Here is a 16,028-nt window from a genome sequence, read left to right as displayed (position 1 = left end):
AATTGTGGCAAGAACATATCCCAAACCATTATACCACCATCCTGAACTGTTGATAAAAGGCAGAATCTATCCATGTGTTTCAGGTTGTTGACACCAAATACTTACACTAGAATACCAGTGTCGCAGGCAGTCTGGAGTGGTAATGAATTTAGGAGTAGATTTATTATCAATATTGTGCAGATAATACTTGGTGACTTGGACTTGACTTGGTCAAATGTGAGTCAGACTTGATTGGAAGGACTTGAGACTCACTTGTGACTTGCAAATTGCATTTGGACTCTGTCATACAGTAATGTGAATGCCTCAACAGGATCTCACAGAATTCTCTGCCTGCCAAATTATTTTGATGGCGTCATGACTCATGGGAATGCTATACGTGATAGGCCTAGTGCTTATTCTATATTCCCACAGCTCTATGTTCCAACAAACTTAAGTTCAAATTTATGTTCTCTACAGATTTTTTTCCCCTCAAAAACTTTTCTTACTGATGGTTTAGGGTTAGGGATTTTTTTGCCTGGGCACAGCTTATGCTGCTAACATTATTTGATTTAGTACAATAATGTGGTAGCCTAGCAACCACATGGAAACGCTAGGGAAAAAAAAGAAACATTTCTGTACTGACAGGCTAGCGATAGGGATTGTTTTGGTCTGGGAACAACAACTGGGAACAAATTGTTTTAGCATTATTTTTTGTGGTTATAGAATTTGGGGCCCTGCCGTGGTTACTTTACCACCCGGGTTTTATGTATTTCAACTGTGGGACATGAGGCTGTAGAAATACAACCCTTGGTGCTCTGAACCTCATATAAAAGAGGGATTCACATCTAGGACCTAATTTATATTGTTGACTGTTGTCAATTAGTGTCAATTGCTGTTTTAACTAATTTTGGTAACGTCAAGTCATAATAAAATAATTAATTTTGAGGATAATTTCTTTCCTAACCTTGTTCTCCTGAGCCTTACATTTGTCCAGGGCAAGCCATGCCAACCCACCCCAAAATTCTATCCCTACACACACTAAAATATTTGAAGTAAGCAATTCCTTACAATTCATCTTGCTTGAATCATTGATCAATACATTTATGAATTTACATGAGGGCCAACAGTGTTTTAATTTGGCTTTACTGTAATTTTGGTTATACTGTTGGCTATGTTGTTGGGAGTCTATTGGGCTAATTGTATTGTTCACAAATATCATTTTGTGAAGATCACAACCTCAATGAAGAGAAAGTTCCCAGGGAGGGTGCGGACCACAGCTTCAAAATGAATGCATGATATGCCTTTTTGCACACCATTTCAAAAGCGTTGAAGTGTTTAATGTGACAAATTGTTCAATTTAATAGACAAATACACACACTGCCCATTACACTATTAATACTTTATTAATTCATAATAATTAATTAGGTGTTTTATTTGCATCTCATTTATTATGAGGCAAAACTAGTAAATGATACCAACATCGACCAAGGCAAATGACACCAACAGGAACAGGAACAGCAGCTGATCACTGGGCTGTTCACAGATTTGCTGTGGTATTTGTATATGCAATCTCAGAAAGACTGAAAAACTGAAATGCTGTGAGCAATAAACAATGCAAGTGTAAGGAACTATGAATGATATTGGTCCTACTAAAGACAGTGGACAAAAACAAACATCCTAATTCATAAATAAAGTTATAGATGGATATTTAAGTTCAGTAATTGTGTGTGTTCTGTGGCTTTATTATACTAAGTAGATAGACAATTTTGATAATCAAAAAACATTGATAAACAAAAATCAAAACAACATACAAAATATTATGTGCAGTGAGGTGCAATGACTACTTCACAGCTTTGATGGACAGTAGTCATTACATTTTAACTCTTTATAACTCTTGAGCTTTTCACAGAAAATGGGAGTGCAATCAACACACTGCTGAAATGAAATAAAAATACTGAATCAATCAGATTTTTTTTCTTTTTTTCTCCAGAATGGATATTTGATTATTTCATGAACGGGGAATAGTAGGGTAGAAACCAGATTGTGGTTTGGAGATGTTGTCTCCATGCCCTGTGTCATCATTACTAAAATTCATGCTGGATAAGTCCCTGGCTAATCCAGTATCGCCCCCGGCCTTAGCTGCCACTGCCAGGTGGTCATTGGCGAAGTGCAGGATGAAATTCATTGCAGAGAGCAGCAGCACGTCAATGTCATTCTTCAAGTTGATCTCTTCATGGTAGTTCTTCACCGGGAAGATGCAGTTCATGGGGACACCCAGACGATTACTGCACACCTCCATCTGACACACACACACACACACACACACACACACACACACACACACACACACACACACACACACACACACACACACACACACACACACACACACACACACACACACACACACACACACACACACTGACACAAATGCAAACACATGTAGCTTCATCTAAGTTTGTCTTTATGTACTACTATTTCTATATTATATATTCCGTTTATTCTTAATATTTAAATGAGGGAAAGTCCCCATGTAGTAAAATAGTGTGTATGATTTTCTGTAATGGGTCATGAGACAATCAACATTATTGGAGACATGTGCATCTAGGCCCTACTTGGTGTGGTCACAAGGCTGCCGAACAAACAAAAAATGACAACGCATGCGGTGGACAACAAGGTAATGAACAGTGGACATCTGGCCATACAGCACCCCACGTGCACAGACTCACGCCATGGACAGTGGAGGATGGAAATGGACTACCTTGTGTCTCTCCACATAGTAACTTCTCCGGACTTCAACAATAAAATCTGCAGTGCTTGCCATCTGAATTGCTTGTCTGCCGATATTAACATTTGTACTACACACACACAACACAAACACAAACACAAACACACACACACACATGCACACACCCACACACACACACACACACACACACACACAAACACACACACACACACACACACACACACACACTGGCTATCTATGACAAACCTTCTTCTTGATTATCTTGCTCTGGTAGACGAGCTTGATGTCATTTGCCACCTCAGGACATGCTTTGTCAATGTTCGTGAGGACCACCACTTGAGGAATCCCTAAACACACACACACACACACACAGACAGAGACACAGACACAGACACAGACACAGACACACACACACACACACACCACACACACACACACACACACACACACACACACACACACACACACACACACACACACACACACACACACACACACACACACACACACACACACACAGACCGTACCGTCCTAGATCAATTTCAACTCTGACTCAGATGCTGGTAAATTCATTTAAATATAAAAGTCTCATCACGTTACATGTGACATACTCATGTCTGCGGCTTTCGCTCGAACATTCCTCAGCTTTCTAATGACATCATCCTCCATCATGCTGATATGATTGGCTGGTATGACACAGACCATGCAGTGAATGCGATCAGCCAGTGTGGGACTGCTGTTGTACTCACGATCCTGATCACAACAGGGTCTAATAGGGTTGAACTGGAAAGAGAAGCAAGGACATCCCCATGGCAACAATGCTTTAATCAGCAACATAAATAGGGCTACTTACTGTAAGTCAAAGTTCACAGCAACAAGCAGCAACAAGTGACGCACCAGAGCCAGCTCACAAGATCTGCTCTCTTTCCGTGCTCTCACACCAACCCCAAACACAGATTTGTACTAATACGTACTTTCTAAGTACTATTATATTAGCTTAGCTATGACCGAACTGAGGACACGAGACACTGGAGACAGTCAATCATTCAATTAATAACCTTGATCACATCGATCATAATGTATACACATAGGCCTACAGAAGCACACCCAATCAAGGTTGGAGGAACGAGCAGGCGTCCATTATTAGCGTTGCAGTCACTATTAATTTAGCATTGACGAAACAAACAAGGTTGCAACATAAACGTGTGTGTGTGTGTGTGTGTGTGTGTGTGTGTGTGTGTGTGTGTGTGTGTGTGTGTGTGTGTGTGTGTGTGTGTGTGTGTGTGTGTGTGTGTGTGTGTGTGTGCATGTGTGTGTGTGTGTGTGGTTACCTTGTATCCATCTCTTATGTGCCCCTTTAAGACCTTGACCAGGTCCTCTGCCGCCACCCCTTTCTCTGGCTCATTTTCCAGACCCATTGTGTCACACAGGTCAAATGGCAGGAAAGACTCGTACTGTTCATCGTTGATGTGGAGTACCTGAAACTATCAACAACAGGTAGAAGCAGTGATGATGCTAGTTTTATAAATGTTCAGCAAGTTTTATAAATGTTCAGCACTCTTCCACAGAGATTAAAATAGCTCATCAGAACAAACATGAAATTTAAAAGGAGGAACATTAGACACATAGAGTAATAGAAATATGAAGGACATGTTACAGTGTATCCGACAAGGAAAGACAAAAACTGCTTACTGATTTGGTGAAAGTGCAGTCAGTGCCCACATCTGCAGCTGCTGCCGACTTCATGCGATTCTGGAAGATGCTGTCGATGGAGTTGGTGAAGGTCGACTTGCCTATTGTGCAGTATAATTTACATGGAATGATATGTAAGGGCATGTGAGACAATGACAACATATTATGTTGTCATTGTCTCACATGCCCTTACATATCATTACATGTAAATTATACTGCATATATCATTTGTATGTCATTACATATCAGTATGCATATCTTACATAATTTACAAATTATTGCATATCATGAACATATAATTACATATCAATTACATGCAGTTTACATAATACACAATTTTTACACATCATTACATATGAAGTTGGTGAAGCTGGACTTCCCTATTATGTACATAGGATACATGTTATCATATACTGTGGGTATTTCTCAATGTGAAGTCCTTTATCCTTGCTATGATGAGTAATGCCCACTTTTCACGGATTTCACCAAAGAGGATCCAATCACTAGTTCTAATTAATAATTGAATACACCATGCACAAATAGGCATTACTCGTCCTATCAAGGCTAGGACACTTCACTTTTAGAAGTACCCTGTATGACATTTAAAAGGGCACAAGGTAGGATGACATCGTTTGTGCGGTGCAGGGCCGGTTCTGGCTTATTTGGCGCCCTAGGCGAGTTTGAGTTCTGCCCCCCCCCCCCTCTTTTTTATACCTTACAGAACACAAGAGTAATACCGGTAGTAAGCTTAACTAAATAGCATCAAGAACAATAACTGTTTTGCATCAAATGGATTTCTGGTTCTTTTGGACAGCCGACCAACACATCAGATTGAGTCGCATGAAAGTACCTTCACTGTGTGGTGTCTTGGATGTAATGGTGGTGGTGCCCCCAAACCCAGATGAGAGGGAGGTTATCAATGTGTTTGAATTGTAAAATGGAATTGAAATGCCAGGAGAGTGGTACAGTACATTTGCATGTCAAATGCATGTGTAGACAATAGGCCTACCAAGGAGGTCTGCATTGATAGCCTATCTACACTACCTACAGCATCACAAAGCATGATAGCATAACAATTTTAATAAGCTACACATTTGTGCTGTCTATGATTCCAGACCAATTTCATTTCTGTACTGGAAATAGTGGTGCATTTGTGAGTATACGGAGAATGAGAAGGGGGCTATCTATGTGTTTGAACTGGAGGGACAGGGTGAGAGAAAGGGAGAAAAGCTGTCACGCTTTTGAATTTCATAATATACAAAATATAGTAAATAGCCTCACTTGTCTGCAATACTACATCACTCAGCATGAAAACATGCTGTGCATGGTTCTGTTACATGATTAATGAAGGCCTATGTCATTCTGGTCTGGAAACAATGTTTTTTTTAAGCTTACAACAAGCAGGTAATTCATTCAAGTGGATGGAAGGAGATATGGCAGCTAAAATTGTTTTAAACATGGCACCAGTCTTACTTTACATTGCTTGTCAACCTAAGCAAGTATTATGATGTCAGGTGGGTGTTATAGTGAGTAGGCTACTAACAGCTACTTTACTGGATTTCATTGCTTGGCATAGGCCTACTTGGCTAATGTTAGCATGCTAACTAGCGATTTCTCAGATCAAAAGCAAAGCTCCTTTTCCCTCTAATTCCAAACAGTAGCCTCATAACTATTAGGCTTTCCATTATCACAAACGGTTGCTGATTAAATCACATAGTTCCAAAACACCCTCTGCAACTCCTGCATCATGCAATGACTGGTTTAATGAGAACATAACAATTCTCCACCCAGCAGAGCAACACTGCTGTTGGCGCTTGCCCTCTGTCTCTCGAGTGAGTCTCCAAATTCAAAATAGAGCGCAGGCTGTCACTCGTCCCGCCCCTTTCTCAGGACTGTCTGTTTATTGGTTCACAGACTTCCCAGAGACAGTTGAAAGCGATATTACTATTGGCTGAGGGGCGCTTTGCCGTGAGGAGCGCTTTCGCCACGCTTTGTTGATTGCGACTTCATAAAAAAAACCTCCATATCGCAAAATTACGCATCGGAGAGCGCCATTTCGGCGCTCCTTCTTCACATTGCGCTCTAGGCGACCGCCTAGCCGGCCTATGCTTATAACCGGCCCTGGTGCGGTGTCCGTGGCATGTCTGTGTCAAAATCTACATCATATTGAAAAAATGTGGTTCAAATAAACTCGCTGTGAGAATGTTTTTCATCACGGAATGCCAGCAGTTGATACAAATCTGAATACAGTATGTAAAGCGATTTTTCGTATGAAAAGTGTTTGCCACGACACTCATTCAGACCGCTCAAAGACTCAAAAAGTTGCATTGGGGGTTTTCTGACAGTGGACCGTAGAAGTGGTCGCGAGAGGCATCGTTCTCTTACTAATGACTCACAAAACCATAGGCTGACTCGGGACAGTGATTAATTCAACTTTTAATCCTACCTGGAGCCCCTTTAAGCATCATTCATTAGTCACAGCATAACCATGCATAATAACGACAACAACAATAATAACAACAACAGCAACAACAACAACAACAACAACAGCAACAACAACAACAACAACAACAATAATAATAATAATAATAATAATAACTGTCAGTATCATCATTGTTATTAAAAATAAAAATATGAATAAGAATTATGATGTAATATAATATATAATTAATAGATATCTAATAGCAGTAATATATACTGTAGCCCATATATACACGAAGACAGAGGAAGATTTACCTGCCCCCACAGGTCCGTGTACCAGTATCCTGAGTGTTTTGACTGTTGGACTGCTGAGTTTCAGCTTTCTCAGCTGGTCTTTGCTCTGGTCTCTCTGGCTGTTTGAAACAATTCGTAACTTTAGTTGCAGGTCTCTTTGGTATGAAAATAATTCTTAAGTGTATGGTCTCTTTGGCTGTTCACCAGGGCATGGAAATAAATTCCTGAGCTGGGGTGTCTTTCTTGACAACGTCGTTGCTAACTAAGTTAGCCACTTACTTGGTTGCAATGCAATTTTCCATTGGGAACCAAATAAAAGTGCTAACTGGTTAGCAATGATGCTTTTGAGAAATGGCTCCAAGGTCTTTGCTCTGGTCTCTTTGACTGATTAAGTAGACATGGAAACAAATCATAGCTTCAGTTCTGTTTGATATGAAAAGGAATACTAAGTCTGTTTGTGGGCCTGCAATAGCCAGGCGGCGCCCTTCTAGTGACGCAACACCTTCAGCGTTGATTCTAGTCAGGCAAGGAGCAATACAAATATTGTTTCTGAGCTCTGTAAAAATTGAGAACTCCTCCCACTTTGTCAGGAAGAAAACAACCAGTAGCGAACCGAGGGAGATGGGTCGACCATGCTGTTTGGGAAATGTTCATTGTTATGGTCTTGGTCAGACCAAGTCTCGAAGAGATTAGGAAGTTCATGATAAGCAGGCTTGGCCTGCAAGGTCTCTTTTGGCTGTTCACAATGGCATGACAATACATTTTCATTTTCATTTCTTTGACCTGGTCTTTGCGCTGGTCTTTTTGGCAATTTGAAATTAAATACATTTTAAGGAAACAATTTAATGGTTAAAGGCAAAGTGAAATTTACTTACGTAAATAGTTTTTATGTATTTTAGTGTGTGGGTGGGCGTGCAATGGTGTGTGTGGGACAGGAATATCAAGCTGTGTGTGTGTGTGTGTGTGTGTGTGTGTGTGTGTGTGTGTGTGTGTGTGTGTGTGTGTGTGTGTGTGTGTGTGTGTGTGTGCGTGCGTGCGTGCGTGCGTGCGTGTGTGTGTGTGTGTGTGTCCAGTGAACTGCTTAGTGCTGGACTCACCTCCACTCCAGCTCCCTCCAGCTGCTGGCGAACACTAGAATGAAAACAGAAAAAAGATGAATAATACTTTTATATTCACAATACCACTGTTCAATTTTAGAGGCCAAAATCGATAAAGAACATAACATTACATGAGCCATTGCCTATTATTTGTCTCATACCGACATAAGAAAGTCATGTGCTGCTTTTGTTACTGCAGCTAATACTTGACTGTTCTACTGTACCCAAATGTTAATGTGGATTAAATTATTCCCTTCTGGTTATTGCAGTGATTCATTTGAAACGAATGGTGTAGTGGTAAGGTATATGGTCATTTGTTATGATTTCTTTGTGCATGTGTGCCTTTCAATTTGTATTAATTTATATGTAGGGAACATACTATTTTTTTTGACTGTGCACATTAATAGTTGCAATGTCTTGTCTATACATCAGACTGTAAATACAATTTTATATCCCTAGTATGTCTAATGCATGTGAATGAATTCACTTGTGCGGAAAAAAATGAATTTGTATCAAAGGGAAGTACAGTTGCTCAGTCCTGTATTTAGCAAAGGGGAGTAGTGTTGCCCGACCAGGACTCAAACCCAGGTCTCCTGGGGCTCCAAAGTTTGGGGCTCCAAAAGTGTGTTCAGGTCGACTGTACCAGTTACTGTTCCTTCACCTAACTTAGAATCGAAGAAATTCATGAGTCTGAAAAAGAAAGTTGGTTCACGGTGCAGTCCGAAAAATAGGCTTAGTTTTTTTCTGCAGACCGTGACAAGGTAGAACTCAGCAGGTGCATGCGGGTAATAGGCCTATGTGGTCACATGCAGTAAAGTACAAATGAATGAATGAATACAAGGGAGTCGCAGGAAGTTTTGCTCTTTGCTCATAGGGTAACAGGTCCGGGTTGAAAGGAACAGTCCACCCTTTTTCAATTTTCACATATTTTCAGTGTTACCCAGAATTACACATGAATGTGCATATCATTTTCTTCTTAGTATATTCAGTACTTACTGTAGATTGACATTTTTAGCATAGCTTAGCACAATTACTGGAAGTAAATGGTACCATTTGTATGAAGCCATATGATTACTGGATGGAATGAAATTACCATTTTGCATTTTTGAATTTTACATTAATATAATTGTTATTTAACTTAACCCTATTACCAGGACCAGGGTGGGGGGGGGGGGGGGGGGGGGGGGGGGGGGGGGGGGGGGGGGGGGGGGGGGGGGGGGGGGGGGGGGGGGGGGGGGGGGTGGGAAAAAGAATGCCCGCACCAACTTTGATGTTGTATAACTCCTGAATGACTAAAGCTATGAGTACGAAACTTTGTGACTTTTCCTAAAATGAAGTTGGCTACAATGTGATACCAAAAGATTAGGTTTATCATTTTTGTTGTTTCCATGGCAACGGTTTTCTGACAGGTACGCCTGACCAAAAATCACTTATCTCAGTCTCATCATCATCATCACTTTTGATATTTTTTTACATTTTCATTTGCATCAGACACCATTGTGAACATTTGAAGTGGTCTGAGGCACATAATAACCAAAAGTGATGTGCGTTACCCAAGTTAAATGGAAAATACATAAAGTTGACATTTTGGGCAATAAAATCAGGAAATGATGTCATAATGATGTCATAATATACAATAATGACACCTAACTGATGTCATTCAAAGATCTTTGACTGAAGATCAGCCCCTCCAAGTTTGGTGGTGGTCATACGCCATTCGGTTCCCAAGTTATGGGGGGGGGGGGGGGGGGGGGGGGGGGGGGGGGGGGGGGGGGTGTCAAATTTTACTAACCTACTATGGTGATGATGCATACCTCAGGCAGAGTCAGAGGAGGGGAAGGGTAATCTTTGGTGTGTTTGTGTGTGTCTATATGTGTGTGCGTGTGCGTGTGTGTGTGTGTGTGTGTGTGTGTGTGTGTGTGTGTGTGTGTGTGTGTGTGTGTGTGTGTGTGTGTGTGTGTGTGTGTGTGTGTGTTTGTGTGTGGGATACGTTCGTGCATGTGTGTGTGTGCAAACCTGCGCGGGTGCATGCGTGGATGTGTGTATGTGTGTGCGCATGCACGTGTGTGGGTGCGGGCGTACATGCATGTGTGTGCGTCTGCGTGTGTGCATGTGTGTCCGTACGTGGGTCAGGTTGAGGGGGTGGAGGAGGCTGGCTGGAGGGGAGATCTTCAGGATTCACATACACATCATCATCAGAGGAGGGCTTCTGAGGAAAACAATCATAGTCATCACACACACACACACACACACACACACACACACACACACACACACACACACACACACACACACACACACACACACACACACACACACACACACACACACACACACACACACACAATTTACCTGAATTATTACCTGGCCCAATTTACCTGAATTATTGTATGATAGAATATGGGATGAAGCCTGAAATTCCCACAGAATTAGAATGTCACACAAAATAAAACATTACAGTAAACCTTACATTACTGTAACAATGCTGTCAATGGTATTCATGGCCACTCAGTATGTAGGTTCTACCGTGAATCTGTGCTCGATCAGATTATGTAAAGACATTTTGTTTACAGATGCTAATTTGAAAATCCACAAAAGGAAGGGGGGTGCTTGCCAAGGCCAAATGGACTGGAACCAGCACTGAAATCACTAAATCTATGAAGGCCTATAATACCTTTACATTGAATTTACAAGTGAAGAGCTCTTTTCCAAAATGAGATATATCCATTTTATAGAATGTTGGGAAATTGACATTTTTGTATTGGGCATTCCATTGAAATGCATTGCAACATGCATTTTTATAGAGGTTTTAAAGTACGTCCTCAAAACATTTGAATGGCAAGAATTCAGGCATAGATGATAGGACCTCTTAACAGTCAATTCCAATATTAAAATGCAAAAAGTCAAAAATGGTGGATATAGGCCCTCATTTATCAAACTTGCGTAGAAACCATCGCAGAAATGAGCGCAGTTCTCGTCGTACGACGAGGCTCACGTGAGATTTACTAAACATGTGTACCTCTCCAATCTCATCGTAAGAGCGAGCGGCTGTTGATAAATCCAGCGTCTGAAAATCATCGTAATTAGAATGATCACACCTTCTCTAAAACGGCGGGAAAGAGACCACACCCCGAAGTTTGCGACATGGAGAGGCGCAAACCGGCTAAAACATCCAAGTTTCTGGTTGATTGACAGCTTGAAATTAGGCTTTACGCGAGGTACACAACAAAATAACACGTGGAAATAATCAACAGCAGTAGTCAACAGTGTTTCGGTTCTCAGTATGTAAGGGGTAGAGATTGATTTCCAAATAGCCTACTTACAATGAATTGTTTGATTGACTACAGTAGATATAATGAAGATATTTTTTATATCTATATTATTATATTAAATATTATTGTATTTTTTTTAAAATATGATGATAAACCTTTTTGTAAACGAGGTCAAGTAAGGGTTCCTACTTGAAACTGGCAAACAAACAGTGCCCAAACCATTTGTTGGGGATAGGAGAGTTTTACATGTCCAGTGCGCTGTCCTTCTCGCGCTCACGTGCGCCCTGCTTCTCTCCTCCGCTCCAGTCCTTCGAGGGGACAGCCCTAGCTTTTGCCATCTAAATGGACGACTATAACGTGTTATGGGACACACACGTGTCAGGTGTGTATTCGGATAGTCGTGCGTAATGGCGAAACTCAACCGGGAGATTATTACTGTATGTAGGCTATTGATTTAGCCTATGTGCGCCTGAACTCCCAGGTGTTAAAAAGAAAGGACGTCGGTCCATTGATTCCACGACTGAAGGCACATTCCAATACTCGGCTGTATATTGCACAATTATTCACACATCACGTCAAATCACAAATTAGAAGTATCTTGCAGTTGTTGACCTATGCCAAATTAACGCAGCGTTCCCAGGAAGGGTGCACCAATTCAAACAAGTAGAAGTTGGTTTATAGGCAAAATATAGGCTACAATGTAAAAACATTTTGTAATTATGTGGGTCACATATTTATGATAATGAGTTGTTGCGCTACAACTGCTGCTCAAGTTGGTGATCATAGTCATCTCAAGCCCAATTTGAAAACGGCGTACACCGTCTGAGAGCAGTCGTAGGATTTCATCTTTCCTGCGCTTACGATGAGATTTGATAAATGCCAAGTGGTCGTAGAAAAAGAACGTACGCACGACGTACGTAGGATTCTCGTCGTACGCTGCTTTGATAAATGAGGGCCATAGCGTTTTGGAAAAGAGCTCTTCAAATCATGACTTCATGGACTTCATTGACTTCAAAAGTTTATTTATTTTAATTTGTAACCATTTCTGCAGATGTGTTGACAGTGATATGTCCAATTTGTAAACATGATACGATAATCTGACATGAATGTGAATTACATGAAGATTTTGTTAGGTCTATAGCCACTCTCTTCTCATACCGCAAGCAAACAGTTCTTTCCAACTCTTACAAAAGCATTTTCAGTCTGTGCTTGTGAGAAAATTCTACATTTTATTATTTTTTTTACTGTAAAACTGTCGTCAAAAACTCTCAACAGAAATGAACAACTGAAATTAGAGGGTTTTTTACTTTCATCAATACTCTGTTTACTGAACTCCTGCTGATGTCTTGCAAAGTCATTTTTTACTGAAATAAGGTTTTGGATGTTGTATTTCCATTTTGGACACACTGTGAAAGCATTTGAAAACAAGCCATAAAAGATACATTGTTTTTTGCTATGGTTATCATGTGTGTAAAGGAAATGTTAGCCTTATATAAATGCACTTATTGATTGCTAATTGACTGTTAATTGTGTGGGGGAAAAACATATAATGTGTCAACTGTATGGCCATGGAAAGCCCTTGGTGTGTTAACTGTATTAAGAGTTTTGCAAAAAAAAAGCAATTGGAAAAAAAACTGTAATGTGACAACGTTTCGGCCTGTCGGCCTTCCTCAGGTCATGTTTCAATGCTGCCATGCTATGGTAGTCATGCCCTTTTAGTAGGCTAGGAAACTATGAGAATGAAAAAAGTTCAATGGGAAAGGCACACCTGTTTAGGGCTATGGAGTTGATCTCATTTAATTGCATTGGTAACACATGCTATGCTTTGTCTTGGTTCACCATATTGAAAATCTTCGTTGTGAAATGACATCACGCATGATTCTTTCCTATGCAGATGGCAGAATGTAAGACAATTCTCTGCATAAGTGTAGTGAGTACTTGCTTACATTTTTCTTTTCTTTTGACTTTTTCTTCCAAGAGAGTTTCATCCTTGTCTTTCAACTGCAGACACACAGACAAAACATAACACTTATCAGATGTATTTATCCAAAGCAGTATATAGAATTACACTTCTGAAATTTTTATCCAAAGCAACTTATAGTTGCAGGGTACTCGGAAGTCCATGGAGCAATGTGCGGGTTAGGTGCCTTGCTCAAGAGCATTTCAGCCATGGCCAAAGTTATAAGGTTACATACACATTCTCCCTTTTGGTCAGGGATTTGAAACTTCAAACCCCCCTTATCCCAAGACAAACCATTAGACAAAATAATATAAAGCCTCCTTGGGAAAAAAATAACAAGAGCAATCAGAGATGCCAAAGTTATATTAACAGTAATAAAGTATGTTTGACCTACCCACAGGCAGACATACACACAGTCACACGTATATGGCATGTCATAATTTTCTTATCTTTGGTGAAAAGAAACACATTAAGTTACATCTAAAAATCTACAGCTCCTCTCTGGATCAGATGCAAGAAGGAGAATCTACTGAAACTGAAGGTAGCTTACAATGACAATGTCTTCTCCTAAAGAAACCAAGGAGTACTAGAGCAAGTGGGTTATTCTGCAAATTAGGTCTACTTTTATGGCACTGTTAATCTTAACTTTAAGTTCATGAGCAGGCTTGATTGTGCAAAACATGAGCTTATCTCTCAATTGATTGATCCAAGTCGTAGCTCTGTAAGATATATGTCTACTATCTGGGAACACTGGCATGAATGCCTTCACTAGCTTCCCTTTTTATTGTAGGCCTATGTGTATATTTATTGTATTGTTGATGTGTGTATTGTAATGTGACCAATGTGGGCCTTGAGCCTGTAATAAAGTTTATATATTTAAAGCCGTATTGTTGTCAGGTCAGTTCTACCAAGTCCAACATTGCTCAAGGTCAACAGTATTTTAAAAATAATCTTTAAAATCCATATTTAACATTTACAGAATTTGAAAATGAGGCGCTGACATATTCTAAAGTCAGGTAACCTGGCAAACACTAAAATGAAAACAAATAAAGATACATAAATATTGTTATATCCATAATGGCCAGCCCTCCTGGGGCTCCAACAAAGTGTGTGTGTGAACACCTTATGAACGCCCATTCTGATTTCTCCTCCATTTTGATGTTCTGTATATTGTATGCAGGGCCACTGACAGCTTTGGCTGGGCCCAGGACAAAGTAATCTCTAAGGGCCCCCCACCCAATACATACAATGTAATGAGAACCCCATTCTGGCCCCTCTCTGTCCCTGGGCCCGGCACAACTGTCCCCTTTGCCACACCCTGCCCGCATGACTGTTTTTGTGTGTGTCTTCTTACCTTTGTGAAATTTGATGTGTCAAGTCTTCTCTTCTCTTCTCTTCTCTTCTCTTCTCTTCTCTTCTCTTCTCTTCTCTTCTCTTCTCTTCTCTTCTCTTCTCTTCTCTTCTCTTCTCTTGTCTTCTCTTCCAACTGTTGATCTTGCTTTTTCTTCAATCACCCTTCATTTTCTTCTGTCATTTTCTGCTTCTCTACTCAACCTTCCTTTATCTCTTTGCTTTTCCCTATTCTTCTTTTCTGTTGCCTTCTCTCTTTTTTGATTTTCTCTGTCTTTTTTTCCGTGTCCTCTGTCATGCGCTCAGACTCTGTAACTTTTCTCTAACTCTCCCCCACTTCCTGTCTTCCCTCCACCCCCTTATCCCTCCCTCCGTTCTCTCTCTCTCCCAACCTGTCTCTCTTTCTCTCTCTCCCTGGTTGTCCCTTTTCTCACTCCCTACCTGTTTCTACCTTCTGCTCTCTCTCTCTCTCTCTCTCTCTCTCTCTCTCTCTCTCTCTCTCTCTCTCTCTCCCCCATTCTCTCTCAATCCCATCCCTCTCTCACCTCTCCCTCTCTCTTCCCTCCACCCTCTCCACGTAGGTTTATTCTTCCCGTACATGGCTGCCTTATCACTCAGGTGCAGTGCCCTTTGACTCTCTCTCTCTCTCTCTCTCTCTCTCTCTCTCTCTCTCTCTCTCTCTCTCTCTCTCTCTCTCTCTCTCTCTCTCTCTCTCTCTCTCTCAATCCCTCCCGCTCCCCCGCCTCCTCTCTCACCTCCCCCTCTCTCTTCCCTCCACCCTCTCCACGTAGGTTTGTTCTTCCCGTACATGGCTTCCTTATCACTCAGATGCCGTGCCCTTTGACTCTCTCTCTCTCTCTCTCTCTCTCTCTCTCTCTCTCTCTCTCTCTCTCTCTCTCTCTCTCTCTCTCTCTCTCTCTCTCTCTCTCTCTCTCGCTCTCTCTCTCTCTCTCTCTCTCTCTCTCTCTGCACCATTGACCATCATTCCTTCTGAACTCTTGCTAGTCTCCCGCCAGGTAGCTGATAGACATGCAGCTGATAACCTTTCGTCATGTAAACTCTGGAAGAAAGTCAGATAGTCCGTATGAACTGTCTCCTCCTTTCCAACCGCCTCTGGTGCTACCCTATTCCCCACAGTAAGGAGAGCAATGGCCATATACCCTGTAATTGATAGTATATGCCCTCATATCCAACATATACCCTGCCATTGGCTC

General features: G+C 41.1%; 1 protein-coding gene and 1 long non-coding RNA gene across 2 annotated transcripts; both read right to left on the bottom strand.

The window, feature by feature from the left end:
* Positions 1-1,366: 1,366 nt before the first annotated feature.
* Positions 1,367-7,241, bottom strand: LOC134456070 (interferon-induced protein 44-like). The gene is made up of 6 exons (XM_063207507.1): positions 7,157-7,241; positions 4,421-4,521; positions 4,060-4,212; positions 3,340-3,511; positions 2,975-3,075; positions 1,367-2,278 (listed from the first exon to the last, which is right to left on the bottom strand). The coding sequence occupies exons 2-6, from the start codon at positions 4,472-4,474 to the stop codon at positions 1,988-1,990; spliced, it is 771 nt and encodes a 256-aa protein (XP_063063577.1). The 5' UTR covers positions 4,475-4,521; positions 7,157-7,241; the 3' UTR covers positions 1,367-1,987.
* Positions 7,242-8,232: 991 nt separating this feature from the next.
* Positions 8,233-14,908, bottom strand: LOC134456221 (uncharacterized). The gene is made up of 4 exons (XR_010036266.1): positions 14,819-14,908; positions 13,451-13,505; positions 10,357-10,441; positions 8,233-8,266 (listed from the first exon to the last, which is right to left on the bottom strand). It is a non-coding gene; the product is annotated as an uncharacterized LOC134456221 (long non-coding RNA).
* Positions 14,909-16,028: the final 1,120 nt, after the last annotated feature.

The sequence above is a fragment of the Engraulis encrasicolus genome, chromosome 1, assembly GCF_034702125.1.
Source record: "Engraulis encrasicolus isolate BLACKSEA-1 chromosome 1, IST_EnEncr_1.0, whole genome shotgun sequence".
NCBI lineage: Eukaryota > Metazoa > Chordata > Actinopteri > Clupeiformes > Engraulidae > Engraulis > Engraulis encrasicolus.
The sequence above is the reverse complement of the archived record's forward strand: the minus strand, read 5'-3'. Positions and strand labels throughout refer to the sequence as shown.